At 40.4% G+C, this 22514-nt stretch overlaps 1 protein-coding gene across 1 annotated transcript; it reads right to left on the reverse strand.

Moving 5' to 3' along the window:
* Positions 1–323: 323 nt before the first annotated feature.
* Positions 324–21798, reverse strand: LOC118239311. Its single transcript, XM_035449046.1, has 5 exons — positions 21782–21798; positions 10045–10453; positions 2498–2718; positions 1733–1940; positions 324–1201 (listed from the first exon to the last, which is right to left on the reverse strand). Exons 1-5 carry the CDS (start codon positions 21796–21798, stop codon positions 353–355), a joined length of 1704 nt encoding a protein of 567 aa, XP_035304937.1. The 3' UTR covers positions 324–352.
* Positions 21799–22514: the final 716 nt, after the last annotated feature.

The raw sequence follows: 22514 nt of genomic DNA on the forward strand, positions 1-22514 counted from the left end.
GGAGGGGTTGTCCCCCCTCTCCTGTGATGGTGGCACCCTTCTGATGGAAGTGAATGTGGGCTCCCACTTTAGAGAGGAGGTCTCTCCCTAATAAGGGGTAAGGACATTCGGGCACCAGCAAGAAGGAGTGAGTCACGTGTCCAGTGCTCAGGTGGACCTTACGTTCAGTTGTCCATCGATGTAGCTTTCCTCCGGTGGCACCCTGGACCCAGGCTGTCCGGGTGCTCAGGGGTCCCTGGGTCTGAGTCAGGACTGAGTGCTGAGCTCCCGTGTCTACCAAGAAAGTTACTGGTTGCCCCCCGACGTTAAGAGTTACCCGGGGCTCAGGGGGAGGCACCTGGCCCTGACTGTCCTAATCTCCCTTTTCCAGAGGGAGAATGGGGGTGGGCTTCCGCCTTGGATTCTTCGGGCAATGTTTGACCCAATGTCCTTTTTCCTTGCAATAAGCACACTGGTTTCTCTCCACTCTTGTTCTCCTTTTGTCTCCCAGGTTCCCTGTCTGACCTGGTCTATGTTCTGATCCTTGAACTACAGTGGCCAAAATTTTAGCTAGCTCTTGGTTTTGCTTTTTGTCTCTTACATTCTCCCTGTCCTCCTGTAACTTTCGTAATCTTTCTTCCTTTTCTTCGGGAGTCTCTCTCTTATTGAAAATCTTTTCTGCTTCCTTTACTAAGTCTCGAAGGGTGTACCCCTGTAGCCCCTCAAGGCGCTGTAGCTTTGTGCGTATGTCAGGCGCCGATTGTCCAATGAATGACATGATTATATCTGCTTCCCTATCCTGAGCCTGGGGGTCAAAGGGTGTATACATTCTGTAGGCTTCCATCAAACGCTCTAGAAACCCTGCGGGGGTCTCTTCCAAGCCCTGAACTACCGCACGTACCTTGGCCAAATTTGTGGGGCGCCTTCCTGCCCCTTTGAGACCCGCCAACAGAGTCTGGCGATAAAGACGGTGACGCTCCCTACCGGCTGCTGTGTTGATGTCCCAGTCTGTCGGTCTGATCAAGGGAAAGACTTCATCTATTTCATTTGGGAGCTGGGTGGGTCTGCCATCTGGCCCCGGGACGTTCTTCCGGGCTTCTAGGAGTACCCGTTGTCTCTCCTCGGTTGTGAGGAGAATTCCTAATAACTGTTGACAATCATCCCAGGTGGGCTGGTGGGTGATGAGGATAGATTCAATAAGACCTGTCAAGGCCTGGGGGTCCTGTGAAAAGGGGGGGTTATGTGCCTTCCAATTATAAAGGTCCGCAGAGGAGAAAGGCCAGTATTGGTAACGCCCCTCCCCCATCGACCGGAGGGGAAAAGCCTGGGAGATTCCAGAGCTGTCAGGCCCCTCCAGTGTTTTGTCTCTTCGAGATCGAAGTCGGGTGGACGGTGGCGACGGGTCCCCAGGGTCTCCGGTAGTAGAGCTCGGTGGTGGGGGGCTCTGGTCAGCTGCTGGGAGCTGGGATGCTGCCTGCTCAGCATTAGGGTAAGGAGGAGGGGAGTCCAGGAGGAGGAGATCCTCCTGTGTATTGGGCAAGACGGCAGGGGCTTTGGGCCTAGGGTTGGGAGATCGGGGCTCTGTCAAGGGGAGCAGGGAAGAAGTCGAAGGGGGTGCAGAAGGAGTAGGGATAAGTGGAGCAGGCAAAGGCAGAGGTGTCGGGCAGGGGCCCGAAAGACGGGGTGGGAGGAAGGGCCTGACCCAGGGAGGAGGATCACGGTTCAGGCTCTCCCAGGTGACAATATAGGGTACCTGGTCGGGGTAGCCCCAAGGTCCTGGCTGGAAAACACGAGTTTTGACCTGTAAGATAGTAGTGAGGTCAAAGGTACCGTCTCTCGGCCAGCCTGTATTGAGAGCAGGCCATTCCGAGAAACAGAGAGTCCGCCACTTTTTCTTCCGGATCTCTACTGATTCCTTGCGTGCTCGGCTCAAAACATCCTGCCAGTGACCTAAAGTCAAACTTAAGGGGGTAGTTAGTTGCTGACCCATGGGGAGAAGCAGAGATTGACACGAATAACAAGCACAGTGGAACGAAATACAACAGACAGGACGGACCGCGGTAGACAGTTGGCGCCAAACAAGTTACAAAGCAGGAGGGAGGCCAAGTCCGGGGCGGCCGCTTCCCCAGAGAAATGAGACTTCGTCTCTTCTCCCTCCTCCAAATGGCCCTCAGACTCTCGTCTGGGCCGAACCAAAAGCTTACAAAGCGGGAGGGAAGCAAAGTCCGGGGCGGCCGCTTCCCCAGAGAAATGAGACTTCGTCTCTTCTCCCTCCTCCAAATGGCCCTCAGACTCTCGTCTGGGCCGAACCAAAAGCTAATCAACCAAAAAACAAGTTACAAAGCGGGAGGGAAGCAAAGTCTGGGGCGGCCGCTTCCCCAGAGAAATGAGACTTCGTCTCTTCTCCCTCCTCCAAATGGCCCTCAGACTCTCGTCTGGGCCGAACCAAAACTCCTTACAAGACACAAAGACACAGAGACACAGAGACACATACACACAAATACATAGACTGTCTTACCTCCAACTGGCTGTGAAATTGAGTCTGGGGGGTGTCCTGATCTCGGTGGGACCTCCAAATGAAAGACCCTCGGACCGAGGAGTCTCTACAAATTGGACGATCCCCCCAAAAACACTCAATGTCCAGTCCAGCTGATGCAAAAAACAAGAGGTAAGTTTATTATGGGACGTTTGCGCAAACGGGCTTCCCAGTCCGACAGACAAAGAAGAAGCCCTGTCCCTCTAAAGCAGGCTCCTTTTATAAGAGAAAAAACCATAGGATTTTAGGGGTTTGAGTACGTGACCAGAGTCACAGATCCTTTGGAGATCTCTTATCTTTGGGGCCGGATGGTCTCCTGGCTCAGTGGGATAGTCTGTTTCTATCTTCATGACCCTAGGGCAGGGTGGCCCTCTAGGAATTCTTGGTATTCAGTTAGGTTGTCTTGTGGCCTTGTAAGGGAGTTATATCTGCCAGCTAAGAAATTCCAGGGGCTTGGGTCATTGTGACCTTGGTTAGGTTTTAAGTCAGGTCTCCCTGTTCTTAGGGTGAGAGGATTGTTTTTCTTCTTAGTTATTTCTTTGTTAATTCTAAAGTCCTTCACCTGTATCTCCCCTCTTGCTGTAATCCACTCCTCCTCTATCGCCTTTCAGGAAAGTGCAGGCCTCCATGTGATAACAACCAAACACAAAACAAACTACAATAAGTCAAGGCAAAAGTTCTCAAGTTGAGGCTGAGCGAGGCAATTAAATAGGAGGAAAAGAGTCCCAAGAGAAGGCAAAAGAGTCAGAGACACACTTTCTCCCACTGTTAGGAGTCCCTCAAAACACCAAGTTACATTCATAAATAAACAGAGGGAACCTGGTGCGGACCAATGCATGCCCTGTGTTTGCTGCTTCCATCTGTTGAAACCATATGAGCCCTTCTTTGTTGATTTAGTAGTCCCAGTTCTCTTGGTGCCTCTTGTTCTGGACCACTGTCTTCAGGACTGTGAACAGAGCCAGTCATACAGTCCTGGGTCTGATTCTGAGTGGGGGTGTGTGGACTAGGGAAATCTAATTACCCAACTATGCTAATGATGAAACAGGAAACACCATATCATCTCAGGAGGGCTCCCAGCGGATGCCAAGAAGCCATGGTTTATTGAGAAGTCCATTTAAATAGTCTTCTAAGGGCAGGGGCAGCATCAGGAAGCATGTATTATGATGTATCACGTGATTCTATTGATTCAAGCATTACCTAAACAGTTCTTAGTCAATTAGAGTGAATCCTCAGTCCAGGCATGGGCCTACTCATTACTTAGGCCCATAGAGATGCAAACTAGGAGGCATTCTACCCTGAGGCCATGATAAATAATAGTAGATCTGCTGGCATTAGCAATACAATAGTTGGCCAGAGCTTTCAGGTGATCCTGTTTACTGAAGCCAGAGGCTGGACCTTAAGGCATTCCATAATGGAACTTTTCTTCAGTTCCCGACAGGACAGTCTCCCATTCCCTTTTCCATAGGTTTCCCAGTGGTCTGGATGAGAGGAACCTGATGGAGACCTCCAATTCTGACTAAATGCCTCAGATCAGCTTTGGTCCATCTGAAAACGAACAGAAAACACTTGCTGCTACTTTAGCTATTTCTAACACACAAAATCTTCAAAGTTTTGTCCACACCCGGGCTAAAAGTTGAAGAGAAAATTACTAACCCTCAACGTTTCCTGCAACATCACACATTAGATTAGCTGTTTTATAAGTAAGTGTAGGAAGAAGAAATTAACCCACATGTGGGTTTTGTTGAGAAAAAGACTAATGTAAGTGACAAAGAAGGACAAGACCCAGATAATTTGTAAGGTTGGACCATCTGGTTTCTTGGTAAGTGGAAAAGGAGGAAGGGTCATAGCTTTGGGTTAATGACAGGTTCTCTGCACTCAGTCAGCACACCTGCCATTCAGACACTGAAGGATCAAAAATTGGTGAAGGTTGGAAAGACTTGGGCTCTGAAAGGAAGAGAGAGGGGGAGCTTCTGATGGCTGGGAATGCCATGGCTGGCACCAGAGCCCTGCTCCCAGAGAGGCAGAGGTGACTATTCATCACTCATGTTGGCATTCCTTTGCTGACTGCTGGTTGTAAAGATTTCCCAGGCCAGGGGATAATTGACAGACCCTGTAAGCCCTCCCCCCCACCTCATGCCCTGTCTTATCTCAGTCAAATGTATCCCCCTTAAATTGTATAGTCACTAACTGACTCTGTACTTTGTGTGACCTTAAGTAACAATAGAAACGCTGTAGTTTATGGCCTCCACCCTTATGGTCTGCCTTTTTGACTGGATGATATCTCATTTGCCAGCTATGCAATGAGATCCTGAAGGACCCCAGCCTAAGATATTTCCTTTGCAGATATGCAAGAATCTAAACTTATGACCTTAACAGGAAAGGGCCGTTATGGTTGAGGAATCCCACCCTGACAAATGGTTCCCAGGGCTAGAGACGTACCACTTGAAACGAGCCAATCAGAACTGTTACCCTTGCTCACCCCAGACCCCATCTGTTTGCAGGTTTTGCCTTTAAGAAGCCCCCTAGCCCTCAGCTCAGGGTCCAGCTCCTCTGCTCCTGTGTGAGTAATGTGCTGCCCCCCCCCCACATGCTGGTTACTGAATAATAGAGCCTCTTGCTGTTCACATCAAGTTCTCGCCTCTGTCTGGTGACTGGGGGGTGGGGGTCGCTGCTCCCAAGTGTTTACCCGTGGGTGCCACCCTGGGGGGTCTTTCAACACCAGATTTTACAAACATATTATGAAACTCAATAGACCCTCTTGTCTCCTTTTTCTCTGTTTCTTACCTTTGGTAGATTAATCACTTATGCCTCAACTCTGCACCCCCATAATTAAGAACATGGTGGTTCTTTGAAAGAATGACTGAATTCCACAAAATGACATGGGTATCTTTGTATAACCCATCAAACCCTCAGTGTGGAAAAGGTAACTATTCACAGCTGAATGTAGACAAGCAAAGGCTTCAGAGGGAAAATATGTTTTCAGCATTTAGAGACAACTTAAAAGCAATGTCTATGTGGCAGAGATAGCTTCTAGAGCTGGAAGGTCATCACATGCTCTGGGCTGAAGAAATGCTTTATCTATAAAGAGCACTGTTCTTTGCGAGGACATGAGTCAGTTCCCAGCATACATAAAGTGAGGCCACAAGGGGGATACAACTTCGTATCCAGATACAACTTCAGATCCTCTCGTTTGGATTCTGGGGGACTGCAATCATATGTACATACAAATACCAACAACACACACTTATATGTAGAGAGGTCCCAGGTTCCTTCTCCAATTCTTAGTTTCCCAGAACCCTATCTCATTATCTCACCATCTCCCATTATGTATCAAAGGCAGATAAAATTAGGAAGATTACAATTTTATTGGCTGAGTCTTTTACCATACATTTCTAGTAAAGACATAATTTCTGCTGATGGGAGTCTCTTCATCAATGTTCACTACAATGAGTGGCTGGGTTTTTGTTTGTTTGTTTGTCTGTTTCATTGCTTGACTGGGTGTTTCTTCTTTCATTTATGATATGTTCTCATTTTCCTCAGTAGTATGGGGAGGGGGCTATGTAGAGAGAAGGGCTTAGAAGTAAGTGCTATAAACCCTTCCAATAGAAAAGAGATTATAGAATCTCTAGGAGAGCACTGTTGATATTCATAAGAGACTGTAGTCTTCTTGGGTCAGAGGTGATGCTAATTCAAATGCTATTTACAAGATCACTGAGTTTGTTTGTTCTGTTTCTGAAGGTTAAGGGTGCTTTCAAAACCATATTCAAGAACTGGAGGTAGGTATGAATAAGAGCTCAAGAGCAAAGAGATTCTCAGTGCTGAGGAGAGACTGCTTCAGTTTCTTTCTCGGTGAACTAGGTGTGAGGCATCTGTGACTCTGAAAAGGTTAGCATTGTATTCAGAGAAGTTCCTCTCGAAGGGAAAAGCAGACATACAAGTTATAGCTGACTCTTCTCTACATGAGTTTTCAAAGTGAACAATTCACTCACATTAAATCAGAGATTTAAAAATGACATAGATAAGAGAGACCAGTGAGATGGCTTTGTGGGAAAAGAGCTTGGCCAATTAGCCCAGACAATGTGAGTTTCATCCCAGGCATCTGAGAAGCAAGGAGACAACTGAGTCTTCAGTATTTCTCTGGCCTGCAACATATGTGTGTTCACCTGAATGTGCACATGCGCATGCAATGACAGACAAACACACTCACACAATTAATTAATTTTAAATGTAAGTGGCTGGGGAAATGGTTCTGTGGGTAAGAGTGTTCGCTGTGCAAGTATGAAGACGTGAGTTTGGATTTCAGAGACCAAAGAAAAGACAATATCAAAGCCAGGCACACCTATCAGCATTGGAGGATGGGGTCAGGAGGATCTCTGGCACATGGTAAGGAAAAGAGGCACAATTTAAAGTGGAAACCAGATTCAGTCCTTTCTTTTTGTTGTTTGCTTTTCTAAACAGGGTTTCTCTGTGCAGCCCTCCTGCAAATAGCTCTGTAGACCAGCCTGACTTGGAACTCAAAAAGATCACCTGGCTCTGCCTCCTGTGGCCTGGGATTAAAGGTGTGCATCACCACTGCCTGGACAGATTCAGTTCACTTTTATGTTTCTCCATGCCATCTAGTAAGCATGATGAAAGAATTAAAAGAACATGAATGAATAATTGCATTCCCTCTTTCATGCATGAATAGGGTGAATTTACAGGAAATGCAAAGGAAACTATTGATTAGAAGTTACTATGCTCCTAACTACAAACCCCCTAAGTGCATATTCCCAAAGGAACAAAAACAACATGAAGGTAGTTATCATTACATTTATGACTATGACTTAAGGACATTCCATTCTGATTTCTTAGGCTATTTAGTCTTAGATAAGTCTCATATCTCTACAATGTTGATGGCTTGTGGAAAGGGATTCACAAAAATTCTACAATATATGGATTACTGTGTGAATGGAATTATTCAGAATCAAGAGTATGGTGGCAGTATTAATTTAATTATGCTAGTGCTCAATTTTAGCTTGGTAAAATTCTGTATTACACAAGGGAAAAGGTCAAGTTGTTCAAAGTATGAAGATGAATATTAAAATTATAGAAAATAGCACTGTGCATAAATGCAACACATCTTCAATTGTAGGAGACAGAGTAAAAACTATTAAAGAGCTCTGAAAATGAAATTATCCATCTGCTCTGTGTCTCCTGTTTGCCAAAGAAATTATCATTAAGTGTGATGTTTCTCCTGCTATGTTGAAATAAAATAATTGATGTGTTATTTATTTGTATCATTCAAATCATAATCTTATAAAAAACTTTCTTGATGCAAAAAATAAAAAAACAATATTTCCTTATTATTGTCTTTTCTATAGTATGGTTGGGAAAGAAAGCACAATTCTTGTGTCATTGAATTTTTTCCATAACTAAGAAATATTACACTTTACCTGTAAGCCAAATTCAAAATCAATTACATAGCACAAAGTCAAAGTAGCAATATCTTAAAAAGAATGTATGGAAGACAGAAATTTTTACCCTAGATTAATATAAAATATGTCATGTGTTGACATGACATCTGTTTGACAATATAGGTGCTGTCATAGATAGCCTCATGCCTATCTGTCTTCTGGGTTCATTTTTTATCCTAATTTGGGACAAGAGATGCCTAGAAATGGAATAGCTGATGGCCAAGGGGCAAAGTCTTGTCTAGGGAAGTGAAAATGTTATTAAAGGGCAGGTCAAATCATTCTATGGAAAACAAGCAAAAGGGGCAGAAAGATGCAAAAGTTCTTAAACTTAGTCTAAGTGGACCTCTACAAGGCTGTAAAAGCTCCAGGTGACATAAACAACAGAAATGGCCTAAAGCAAAGTAAAGAGGATTCAGCAAATACAAGGTGGCCATCTATCTTGTCTTTTATAGAAAACCAGGGCTTTATTGGGGATATTTGATAGAAGCCACCACTGTTTGCTTTACAAAGCAATTATACTAATCCACAATGCTTCTGTAGTGAGAGTTTTCTCTCTTCACTCTGAAAAGATATCCACCAGTGTCTTTTTCCCTTCCACATCTCATACTGGTGTGATAGTGCTTAAGGACTTGCCAGCTTGAAGACTGGAATCAGGGTTTGTTTTCTGCAAGAAACTTAAGAGCGAATCATACAAACCATGCTCCTCTCTTGAATATATTAATGACTGAATTTCAAAGTTTCTATGTAGGGCTTTATAATTTTAGACTCCCAAATTAAAATTTTCTTAGTGATTCTGACACCTCTGTTTATAACAACTCTGAGGGAGATGGGTGAGGAAAGTCAAGACAGTCTGTGAACAAGGATTTTTCTAAAGAATTCCATTATACTTTGCCTTGAGATGATAAGTAAATCGTGTTTTGAAAAGATTTGCTTTTAATGTTTAATGAAAGAGAGATAGCCTTGTACTGCTCTGTGCTAAAATTTCAGCAAAAAATTTGATGCCCAATTATTACTTCAAATCTGATCTTTAGAGAAAGAAATGGGCCAAAAGATAATTAAGATTTAAATTGTTGGAGCATAGAAACCAATAGAAGATAATTCCCAAGTTTGATATGAAACTTAGTGAACACTATTCATTAGGATGCTGACTTTTCCAAGATGGGAAGATAGCTAAGTGTGTGAGGATGCTGGCAGCACAAGCATGAGGAGCTGAGTTCAGATCCCAGATTTTACCGGTGTGCCTAACACCAGCATTGAGGTTGCTGTGGGGTGGGTGGGGAGAATTACTGGGACTTTCAAGCTGCCTGTTCAGTGAGAGATCCTATCTCTGATGAATAAGTTAGGGAATGATCCTCCACTACCTTTCCCAGGCACAGGTATTTGCCCACATACTGATTCACTCACTGGCCTTACATTTGATTTTTAATTTTTGAAAATCTAAAGACAGGCTTTTGCAGCAATCTAAAGACAGGCTTTTGCAGCTGAAGCAGGTTGAAAGCATGTCATTCAGCACTTTCTGGAATTTCTCACAGCAACAAGGGTACTCTGCCACACTACACTCTCAACATTACCCAAGACAGATTGTCAAAAGAACAGAATTTGTGTAACAGTACAAAGGACTTATGCTTTCACACATGCAACATTATCTCAAAATGAAAAGCTCTAAGTCAGACAGGAATTCTGGAATCAGTCAGGTCTGAGTATGATCTTTGGAACATACCAGAAAATAAAACTGTACTTTGAACATGCATGTTTTAAGGAGACTATCTAGACAAGCTAGACTCTGAATAGTAAGTGCAGAGCTAAAATTCAATTCTCACAGAGATAGAGTTGGAAAAGTGGCCCAGGCCAGTGATTAAAGTGGGTGTGCTCTATTTTGTGAAGTAAGCCTATTTAAAATTACAAATTCAATTTGGTCCATAATCTTAACCTACTTGTCATGGATAGAATAGAACCACAGGGGAGGAATGACAGTATGCCATTTGTCTTAGAGTTAGTAATGTTGTGAAGAGATATCATGACCACAGCAACTCTTAAAAAGGAGAGCAGTTAAGGAAATGGTTGTGTCATTCCCACAGTGGTGGGGGCTGACTTGAACTGCTTCTGAGAAACAATGATGTTCATTTTGCTCGATTGGCTGTTTAGACTTGTTGAAGTAGCCTGAAATGGACTAGACACTGGCATGGTGCTTCTTCGACCACCAATTGGAGGTATCCCTGGTGTGATATCAATGCCACCCCCAAAGGCTTTTAGTTCTATTTCAGACATTTTTCCTGTGGTTGCCATCGTGCCATGCTGTGTTCCAGCATGGATGAATCCTCTGAAAGACTGGTTAACTTGTGCAGGACGGCTCAGGCTCTGAGCCTGTGCTTCTGGTGTCGTGTTTGCACCCCAGAAGACAGCTGTGGGAAGAGGGCTCAGCCACAAGACTGAGTGCTGGAAAAGCAGAGAGCAGATGTTCTTCAGTCCACGCAACGGTTCTTCTCTGAACAACAAAAGAGCAAACAGGAGGCAAAGGCCAGAAAGTGGACAGTGATTCAAGTAAACCCCCAGAAACCCTGACTCACCCTCCTGGGGCCTGTCAGGAAAAAGTAGAAGAAAAGCCACCTCCTGCACCCACCATAACCACCAAACCTGTTAGAACTGGACCAATCAAACCTCAGGCCATCAAAACTGAAGAAACAAAATCTTAAAAACTTTTGTTTATTGCAGGGCATTGGGGGTGGGGCAGGCAGGGAAAATGAAGTCAAAACAATGCCAGCAGACAGGAGGTAAAATGGTCTATGACATTATCCTGTGTAGCACTTGAAGATGCACAAGGGGCATAGAGCATTTTATACTGATAGAGCTGCTACACCAATTAAAAACGAGGCTTTACAGGTTTGCACCTACTATGTAATATTTGCTTGGTTGTCATGGATCTTCAGTCGGTTTATATACAAATATGTGCATACATTCTGTAAGTGTATACAGTTTAGACCTAAGGAGCTTTATGATCAAATGAAACACCAGAAATAAGAGGAAAATGATACCACAGAGTGGTTCAGTTGGGCACTGGGTTGTCCCATTGATGTATGAGCTGTGGTTTTGGGTTTTTTGTTTGTTTTTTTGTTTTGTTTTGCTCCCTTGTGTTATTTGGATGTGTCTATGGCATTTCTGGGCTTGAAAGTAAAATGATGCTAACTGGTGCTGGGTAGAGGAGCCTTATTTTTTATTACGGCAGCTTGTTATTTTTGTAACATGGTGATTTGGTTGAGCACAATAAAGTACAGTAATAACTGATCTCCCCTTCTTCCTGGATGAGTGAGCAGATAATTAAATGGTGATGTCAGTATTCTTAAGTATGTTCAAATGAGCAATATTTGGCTTCTGCTTCTGTTTAAATGATGCTGTGTTTTGATTGTGGTCCGAAGCTTTGAAGCACTACTTGGCATCTCCTTCCTTCCTTGGAGGTCTCACCATTCAAACATAACATTTGATGACATGTTGGTAAGTTGAGGTCTTGCTTGTCTCCACTAGGTCCTCTTCATATGAATCCAGCAGTTACAGGATTTTGTTTTAGGGGCATTCTTTCATTTTTTAAATAACGGTTTTAAGCTGATGTTCATGGAGAGAATGAATCCTCAGAAGTGTGCCGCTAGTGAAAGGAAATCCTATCGAAGAGTATGTTTCTTTACAGAGCTGTGTCATACCATCCTTTGGGCCCTCTGCTGGAAAAGTAGAATCAAGTCTCAAATAATGCCTTTCAAGTTGTATCCTCTAGTATTATTATAGATGTAGGACAGTACTGTGTCATACCTCTGTGAATGTAAAATAGCTTGTACCTGCTTTATGATACATATTAGTGACTGTGTTTTATCAGAGCTGTTTTTAATGATGTTGCTCAGAATGGTTTCTTTCCAGAAGATGATTGAGAAGCTAATTTAAAAAAAATGTTGCCAGGTACCACAAGAGTAACAGAATTGTGCTGTTTTCTGGGATTTTGTTTTTTACTTTTTTTTTATTTTTTTTAAATGGAGTGTGCTGGATTTCTCTACAATTTTGTTCAAATGACTGCAGAACCTGGAAAAGCTGTTGCTGATATTGATGCATAACATATATATTATATATATATATATATATATATATATATATATATTGAATTTTTGGAAACTTTAGCTGTGCTGTCAACTTTGGAAAAAAGTATCCCAGTTTACCATGTTGAGTTGGCATTGTACAGAAATTAACGGCCATATTGGTCTAGAAATGTTGAACTTATTTTTTTTCCATTTGTACAGGGGTAACGCACTGTATTAAATATGTAAGGTCTTATCTACGTGGGTTTGGTTACAAAAACTAATAAAATATTATCTAAATAATGAAAAAAAGGAGAGCAGTTAATTGGCACTGTATTAAAGTTTCAGAAGGAAACTGTATTAAAGTTCATAGAAGGAAACATGTCTGCAAGTAGGCAGGCATGGTGCTGGAGAAGGAGATCAGAATTCTATATCTTGATCATCAGGGCATGGACTGACATACTGGGGATGGCTTACGTATATGTAAGACCTCAAAGCCTGCCTCCACACTGACACATTTCCTCTAACAAGTCCACACTTACCCCAACAAGGCTACACCTACTAATAGAGACAATCCCTATAGGGCAATCTTTCAAGCACATGAGTCTGTGGAGACCATACATATTCAAACCACTACAACAATGAAACAAGAGGACAGAACAGTGTGAGACATAAAGAAAGAAAGAAAGAAAGAAAGAAAGGAAACACACAATCAATATGATCACAATCTTCTTTGAACAATTCTGTTTCAAAAAATTTTGAAAACTTTTCTCATGATTACTGTTCATGTGTATTATGTATGCATGCCAATGTATTCATGCACTCATATGTATGCATGTTTAATGTATATATTGACATGCATATGTCACTATGCACCCATGGAGATCATAGGACAATTTTCTGGAATCAGTTCTCTCCAACTTTACTTACATTTTTGTCAGAACAGCAGCTTAAGCCATCTCTCCAGCTGCTTTTCAACCATTGTGTGTGTGTGTGTGTGTGTGTGTGTGTGTGTGTAGACATATATCATAATACTTAAATGTAAGTCACAAGACATCCTGTAGAGTCAGTTATCACTTTTTATCTTTATATAGGGTCCAAGAACCACACTCACATCCACAGGCTTGTAAGATAAGAACTTTTAATGGCTGGGTTATCTTGATGGCCAATATTACTGAAATCTATATTTGTGACATAAAAGTATTTCAACAGGTAAGAAATTATTTAAAACATTTCTATAATAAAAATTAACTAAAATATATATGAAATATTGTAGAGAAACACTGAAAGCAAATTAAAATAAAGGAAGTGACCATACAATAGAAAATATATTTCATCTTTCAAAAGTATAGTTGTAATTATTGTAGAAAATAAAAAATTATCTTGAAAAAGTAATCCAAAGAAAAACATTTTTAAGATAAAACTAAAAGAGAATGTAAAGGTTTTAATTCAGGCATGGGAATAGACAAATTATTTTAGAAGAGAAAAAATAAGTTAAAAGCCTCCCTTCAGAGATTATAAAAAAAAGTAAATAGTGACATGAAAAACAGTTAAACAAACATTTGGAAATGTTATAAAAAAACATAAAAAAACATGAAAGCCTCCCCTACCACCCCCCAACTAAATCCCTACCTATCACATACCATTTCTTCTATTCTTCACCTGACTCAAACTTTCTGCTCCCTCATGACCTCTGCATCCTTCCTCTTCTTCCTTTCTCTTTCTCGTAGCTCCCTCCCCCCTATTCTCATGCTCTCAATTTGCTCAGGGGAACTGGGATTGTCATATAAACCAATCTTGTTTCTAATTCAAATAAAAAAATGATAAAAAACATGAAAATCACAGAAAAGTGTCAACATAAATATTACGAGAGGAATACAATGAGGGAGAAATGATATGTGTAGTAAAGGGATCATAGAGAGAGGAATAGAGAGAGAGAGACTGGCCAAAAGCTTATATCGAAAACTGTATTCTGTGTAATAGAATATACACTAGAAATTAAACAAAAGGCAAATCAGTATGAAAGGATTAAAATGCTCCCACAGGCTTGAAAAAATTATCAGGATTAATCAACTGCAAGATAAAAATTAGTACCAAAAGTAAAGTAAATTCCTTGAGAGTTGACAAAAGAAAATAAAGGATGATGAAAAATAACTTAATATTTTTCCAACCTTTCAAGAAATTTCATGTGTGGCTGCACAGACCTATATCCCAGCATTTAGAAGGTTAAGGTTGAAGAAATTAAATTTTGGCCAGTCTGGTCTATGGAATGAGATTCTAGCTAATTTTGACTTTTAAAAACTAGAAACTAAAATAGAAAAATGCAAAAGTGCCAATATCTTACTGACCTTTTATGTTATAATGAAAATATCATGACGGGAGCAACTTAAGGAAGTTAAGGCTCACCTTGGCTTTCATTTCTAGTGGAACACAGTCTGTTGGTAAGGCTTGTCAGAAGTTAGGAAAAACAAAAACAAAAAGAAAATTGTAGCATAACAAGCAGACAGATTGGAGGGATTGAGACACCCTAAAAATTATATAACTTTCAACTTACAGACTGTCCTGCCTATGAGAAATGCTGGGATGAGGGTGACACAGAGATTGTGGGAGTGTCAAACCAATGAATGATCAGACCTAAGACCTATACCACAAGTGTGAGTCCACCCTTGACTTCTCCAGGAGTGTGAAGATCCACAAGCTGGATGGCCCAGAGACCTAGGAAATAAGCAAACATAACTGGAGAAAAATTCAATATGATTCCTAGTGATATTATGCTATATTCATAGATGAGTGCCTAGGCCAATTGTCACCAAAGGAGGCTTTATGAAAATTGATGCAGGGAGCAACAGCTAAACATTAGGACAGGCTTCAAGAATCCTGCTGAAGAGAGGGAGGAATGATTGTAGGAGTCAAAGGGGTCAAGTACATCACAAGAAAAACTGCAAAATCATTAACCTGTGCTCATAGGGGCTCACATAGACTGAACTGACATCCTTGGAGCCTGCATGGGACTAACCTACGTATTCTGCATTATATGTGACAGCTGTGTAGGTTGGATTCTTGTGAAACTACTAACAGTGGGAGCAGAGGCTGTCTCAGACTCTTTTCCTAGCTTTTGGGGCCCTGCTCATCATATTGGGTTGCTGTACTCAGCCTTAATACAAGGAGAGGTGTTTAGTCTTACTGCAACCAATATACCATGTTTTATTGATATCCATAAGAGGACTGCCCGTTTCTGAATAGAAACTGAGTTGTAGTCGATTGAGGGGAGCCAGAGGAGAGGTGGAAGGAGGGACTGGAAGGAGAGGTGGAAGGGGAAACTGTGGTCAGTATGTAAAATTATCATTTAATTAAAAAAACAGTGACAAAAGAAAGTTGATGAATCTTAGTGTCTAAATTGATGAAAATCTCTTTCAAAAAATATAAAAATAAAACCATACACTGTTTATACAAAACAAACAAACAAACAAGGGGAAGCAGACGGGCTTCCTTCATGGCATCCACACTCCATAGCAGAAAGCTCCATAATAAAGGCACAGGGTCTGCCCTCAGTGACACACATAGTCCAAGGAGGTTGTACCTCCAAAACGTTCTACATCCTAATCAAATGTCCCTGCAGCTGGGGACCAAGTGACGAAGTGTTCAAACATATGAGCCCACTGTGAACAGTTTTCATTTGAAATACAACATCCAAGAAAAAAAAAAAACTGGTCTAGTAAATCTTCAAAAATATCAATATAGAGAATATTAAACCAAATTTTTAATCTCTAAATCTCTCTCTCTCTCTGTCTCTCTCTCTGTCTCTCTCTCTGTCTCTCTCTCTGTCTCTCTCTGTCTCTCTCTGTCTCTCTCTCTCTCTCTCTCTCTCGTGTGTGTGTGTGTGTGTGTGTGTGTGTGTGTGTGTGTGTGTGTGTGTGTGTGTGTATAAGCACAGGTTTGTACAAGTACATGTCTATGGTTGCATGTATATGCAGATGTATGTTTGTGTTTGCATGTGCCAGCCAGACATCAAAGTTGGGTATCTTCCCTAGGCAATATGTGCCTTGTATTTTGTGATTTTTTTCCCACCAGGTCCTAGGACATACTGACAGGTTTGAGTGTCTAGCTTTTAAGTCCTCAAATCTAACTTGTCTGCGTTTCTATTGTATTAGTATTACAAACATGCACCAACTTGCCTGACTTTTAAAATAATATGGATGTCCTAGTCCTCATACTTCCAAGCAGTGTTATCATTCTTGGCTTCATAATTTCTATTTCAAATAGGCTGTCAATAATTATAAATGCTAGTTTTCAAAGTATGTTCTCGAAAGAATTCCATGTTCGTCTGAATATCTTGAGGAATGTTCTAGAATTAGTTTCAACAACAATTTTAAAAATGGACAGATAAGTGTTTCAGCTTCTAGGCCTCATTCAGAATGTTGTATAAAAGAACACATAGATTACTTATAAATAAAATGGTTTGGCTATTTTAAAGTCAGCATTATTTCCAGAGTCATAGGACCAGATGTGCTCTGAGTCACAGACTGCCTAATTTTGTCCAAGAGTATTTTATTCAAATTGTAACAACTTAATGTGTCATTGAAATGACTAGTTTCTTTTACAATAATATCAAGCTCATTTTGAGTATTTGAATATGCATAATTAAGTAAGGAAAATTAATGATAATAATGAATGTTTTAAAAAATATTATGTACTGTTATTTAGAAGGTAGAATACAAGTGTTGCTGTGAGAAAATAAACAGAGAGAAAAGAAAAGCAGATTCTCATTGTTATTCAGTGTGCAGGCAGTCAGTCAGGGATACAATGGATAGAAAAATATGACACTTACTTAAAATGATACTGAGAGATTCAATCAGAAATCACCAGTATAATTGAAAAGCTAACATTAAAAGCAAAATATCGGGAAACAAGGAAGTCAAAGATAAATCATGGAAAGAATAGACATAATCTAGTTCAACTCAATTAAAAATATTAGAGGCTTAAGAGATGGCTCTGTCATTAAAAGCATATACTGTTTTTAGAGAAGCCCCAATATGGTTCCCAGGACTTGTATCAGGGAGCCCATAAATGTCTATAACTCCTGCAGGGACTGAATCCACATGTACTTACCCACTACCCCCAGGCACATGAACAATAAAAACTAGTTAGAATGTGAATAAGCAACTAATTAACTATGCTAAATTGGTAAATGAGGGTCAAAACTAATCAAAGAAAGAAATCAGCAGAGGAAAACTCAAAGGAGGAGTTAAAAACTGGAGGGAAAGAGAAATATGTCTACATACATGAACTACTCAAAAATTATATAAAAGGAGGGGAATGACCTATTGAGGAGAAAGACAAAGAAGGAGTTGAAAACTGGAAGGCAAGGTAAATGTATCCATACACATGAACTACTCAAAAATTATATGACACTACATTTATGAATGGAATTTCTTTTTAAAAATAATGAACTACATTACCCAAAACAAAATGCAACAGGCTTATATATCTGCAAACTTTTACTCTGTCAACTCTAGAATAACTTAATGTTCTATTTTTATTTTATATATTTCATCTTCTTTATTAGATACAAGCTTCTTTTACATGTCAATCCCAGTTCCCTCTCCCTCCCTTCTACAACTCCCCACCAACCCCCTACCCCAAATCCTTTCTGCTCCCCAGGGAGGGTGAGGCCTTCCATGGGGGAATCTTCAAAGTCTGTCATATCATTTGAAGCAGGGCCTAGACCCTCCCACATGTACTAAGAGAGTATCCCTCTATGTTGAATGGGCTCCCAAAGTCTACTCATGTACTAAGGATAAACACTGATACACTACCAGAGGCCCAATAGATTGCCCAGACCTCCAAACTGACATCCCCATTTAGGGGGTCTGTAAAAGTCCTATGTTGGTTTCCCAGCTATCAGTCTGGGATACATGAGCAAGCCCTTTTTCAGGTCAGCTGTGTCTCTGGGTTTCTCCAGCTTAGTCTTGACCCATTTGCTCATCACTGCTCCCTCTCTGCAACAGGCTTCCAGAGTTCAGCTCAGTGTTTAGCTGTAGGTGTATGCTTCTGCTTCCATCAGCTACTAGATGAAGGCTCTAGGATGGCATATAAGGTAGTCATCAATCTCATTATCAGAGAAGGGCATTTAAGGTAGTTTCTTAACTATTGCTTAGATTGTTAGTGAGGGTCAAACTTGTAGGTCTCTGGACATTTCCCTAGTGCCAGAATTATCTTTAAACCTATAATGGCTCCCTCTATTATAGAATCTATTTTCTTGCTCTCCTCTAATCTTCCCTTGACTATAACTTCCTGTTCTCTCATGTCCTCCTATCCCCTCCTCTTCTTCGCTTCTCTTTCTTCTAGCTCAATCTCCCTTAGCCTATGATGCCAATTAGCTCAGGAGATCTAGTCTCTTTTCCCTTCTCCAGGGGACATGTAAGTCTTTCTTAGGGTCCTTCTTGTTTTCCAGCATTCCTTGGGTATGGATTTTAGGATGTTATTCCTTTGCTGTATCTCTAAAAACCATATATGCAAGAGTAAATACCATTTTTGTCTTTTTGTACTGAGTTACCTCACTCAGGATGGTTTCTTCCAGTTACATCAATTTAACTGTGAATTTTAAGATTCCGTTGCTTTTTCTACTGAGCAGTACTCCATTGTGTACAAGTACCACATTTTTTCTATCCATTCTTCAGTTGAGGGGCATCTAGGTTAATTCCATGTTCTGGCTAATACAAATAATGCTGCTATGAGCATGGTTGAATTGATGTCCTTGTTGTGTGAATGTGCATCTTTTGGGTATATGCCTAAGAGTGGAATTGCTGGATCTTTTGGTAGACTAATTCCCATTTTTCCGAGGAATCACCATATGGATTTCCAACATATCTGAATGTGTTGGCAACCCCACCAGCGGTGGAAGTGTTCCCCTTTATTCACAACCTCTCCAGCAGAATGTATCATTGGTCTTTTTGATTTTAGCCATTCTGAGAGAAGTAAGGTGATATCTTGAATTGTTTTCCTTTGAATTTCCCTGATGAATACAGATGTTGAGCACTTTCTTCTGTGTCTTTCAACCATTATAGATTTCACCACTGACATTTCTATATTCAGTTCTGTACCACACTTTTTAATTGGATTATTTAGTGTTTGGAAACTAGCTACGAGAGTTCATTATATATTTTGGAGATTAGCCCTCTGTTTTATGTGTGGTTGGTGAATACCTTTTCCCATTCCTTGGGCTGCCATTTTGTCTTGTAGACCGTGTCCTTAGCCTTACAGAAGCTTCACAGATTCAGGACTTCCCATTTATTAATTGTTGATCACAGTGTATGAGCTACTGGTGCTATGTACAGGAAGCAGTCCCCTGTACCAATTTGTACCAGGGTACCACCTACCTTCTTTTCTAAGAGGTTTGGTGTGGCTGGATTTATGTTGAGGCCTTTGATCCATTTGGTCTTTAGTTTTCTGCACAGTGATAGACCTGGATCTATCTGCAGTCTTCTACATGCCAGCATCCAGTTATATCAGAACCATTTGTTGAAGATGCTTTCTTTTTCCATTTTATAATTTGTATACTTGTATACTTGTCTATCTTTGTGACAATACCAAGCTGTTTCAAGGACTATAGCTCTATAATAGACCTTGAAGCCAGGGATGGTGATGCCTCTGGAAGTTCCTTTATTGTACAGGGTTATTTTGGCTATCCTGGATCTTTTGTTTCTCCATATAAAGAATTGTTTATATGAGAATTGTTCTTTCAAGGTGTGTGAAGAATTGTTCTGGGATTTTGATGGGCATTGCATTGACTCTGTAGATTGCTTTTGGCAAGATTGCCATTTTTACTATTGACCCCATCTATCCAAGATTATGGGAGATCTTTACATTTTCTGGTATCTTCTTTAATTTCTTTCTTTAAAGTTTCAACGTTCATGTTATACAGGTCTTTCAGTTGTTTAGTTAGCTTTACGCAAAGGTATTTTACATTGTTTGTGGTGATTGTAAAAGGTGATAGTTCTCTGATTTCTTTCTCAGCCCATTTAGAGTCTGTATATAGTATGACTACTGATTTTTTGAGTTATTCTGGTATCCTGCCATTTTGCTGAAGGTATTTATCAGCTGTAGGAGTTCCCTGGTAGAGTTTTTCAGGTCACCTATTTAAACAATAATATCATCTGAAAATAGTTAAAGTTTGACTTCTTCTTTTCCAATTTGTATCCCCTTGATCTCCTTTTGTTGTCTTATTGCTCTAGCTAGATCTTCAAGTACAATATTGAAGAGGTTAGGAAAGAGTGGAGAGCCTTGTCTTGTTCCTGTTTTTAGAGGAATCGTCTTAAGTTTCTGTCCATTTAGGTTGATATTGACTATTGGTTTACTGTATATTGCATTTTTCATGTTTATGCTGTTCCTGATCTCTCCAAGACCTTTATCATGATGGAGTGTTGGATTTTTTCAGAGGCTTTTTCAGCATCTAGTAAGATGTTCAAGTGATTTTTCTTTCATAGTTTATTTATATGGTTTACACTGATGGAATTTCATATGTCGAACCATCCCTGTATCCTTGGTATGAAGCCTACTTGATCATGATGGATGATTTTTCTGATGTGTTCTTGGATTTGATTTGCCAGAGTTTTATTGAATATTTTTGCATCAATATTCATGATCGATATTGTTTTGTAGTTGTGTCTTTGTATGGGTTGGGTACAATGGTTATTGAAGCCTTAAAGAAGAGGTTTGGCAATGACCATTCTGCTGCTATTGTGTGGAACATTTTGAGGAGAATTGGTATTAGCAGTTCTTTGAATTCCTTGTAGAATTCTGCCCTGAAGCATTCTGGCCCTGGGCTTGTTTTTGGTTTGAAGACTTTTGATGATTGATTCTATTTCTTTAGGAGTTATAGGTCTACTTAAATTCCTATCTGGTCTTGATTTAATTTTGGTAAGTGATATCTATACATGAAATTCTCCATTTCCTTTAGATTTTTAAATTTTGACAAGTATAGGTTTTCAAAAAAGACCTGATGATTCTCAGGGTTTCCTCAGTGTCTTTTGTTATGTACACATTACTTTTCTGATTTTGTTAATTTTCATGTTCATTCTCTGCCTTTGGTGTGTCTGTCTTCTTTTTTGTTTTGTTTTGTTTTGTTTTGTTTTTGGTGTTGTTGTTTTTTGAGACAGGGTTTCTCTGTGTAGCTCTGGAGCCTATCCTGGCACTTGCTCTGGAGACCAGGCTGGCCTGGAACTCAGAGATCCACCTGCCTCTGTCTCCTGAGTCCTGGGATTAAAGGTGTGTGCCACCAATGCCTGGCTTGTCTATCTTCTTGATTTTCTCAAAGAACCAACTCTTTGTTTCATTGATTTTTTGTATTGTTTTCCTAGTTTCTACTTTATTGATTTCAGCACTCAATTTGATTATTTCCTGGCATCTACTCCTCCAGGGTGAGTTTGCTTGTTTTTTTTCAAGAGCATTCAGTTGTGCTGTCTATTCTCTTCTGTTACTATTCTCCAGATTCTTTATGGTGGCACTTAGTGCTATGAACTTTCCACTTAACACTGCTTTCAAAATGTCCCATAAGTTTGCTTATGTTGTGTCTTTATTCTCTTTTAATTGTAGGAAGTCTTTAATTTCTTTATTTCTTCCTTGACTGAGGAATGATGGAAGTGTACATTGTTCAATTTTCATGAGCTTGTCAGTCTTCAATTAGTGTTGTTGTTGAATTCTAAATTTAATGCATAGTGGTCTGATAAAATATGAGGGATTATTCCTATTTTTTGTACCTGTTGAGGTTTGCCATGTTGCCAAGTATGTGGTTAGTTTTAAAGGATGATCCATGTGGCACTGAGAAGAAGGTATATTCTTTTGTATTTGGATGGAATGTTCTATAGATACATGTTAATCCCAACGGGGTTTCAACTTCTATTAGTTCCTTTGTTTCTTTCTTACCTTTCTGTCTGGTGGTCCTGTCTAGTGGTGAAAGTGTTTTGTTGAGGTCTCCACCATATGTGTGTGAGGTTTTATATGTGATTTGAGTTTTAGTAATGTTTCTTTTATGAATGTACATGCCTTTGCTCTGGGGTCATAGATGTTCGGAATTGAGACTTCATCTTGATTGATTTCTCCTTTGATGAATATGAAATTACCTCCTTCATCTCTTTTGATTGATTTTAGTTTATATTGTAATTTGTTATTATTGCTGCCCCTGTTTGTTTCTTTGGTCCATTTGATTGGAAAATCTTTTCCCAAACCTCATCTCTGAGGTATCATCTGTCTTTGATGTTGAGGTGTGTTTCTTCTATGCAGCTGAAAGATTGTCCCGCGCGATTGTCTCACCAGCAAGAACGACACAGAACACTCGGATCCTTCTGCACTAAAGCTTTAATGCATCTTGAGAGACAGATGATCAGCTTCCGATTAGGGAGACCCCGAGCCAAGAATCCTGTCCCCTTATAAAGGCTCATAAGCTTCGAGCAGTGCGTGTACAGCTGGGATAGGTGGATGACTCATCACCCT

This window comes from Cricetulus griseus, chromosome 8 (assembly GCF_003668045.3).
Source record: "Cricetulus griseus strain 17A/GY chromosome 8, alternate assembly CriGri-PICRH-1.0, whole genome shotgun sequence".
Lineage (NCBI taxonomy): Eukaryota > Metazoa > Chordata > Mammalia > Rodentia > Cricetidae > Cricetulus > Cricetulus griseus.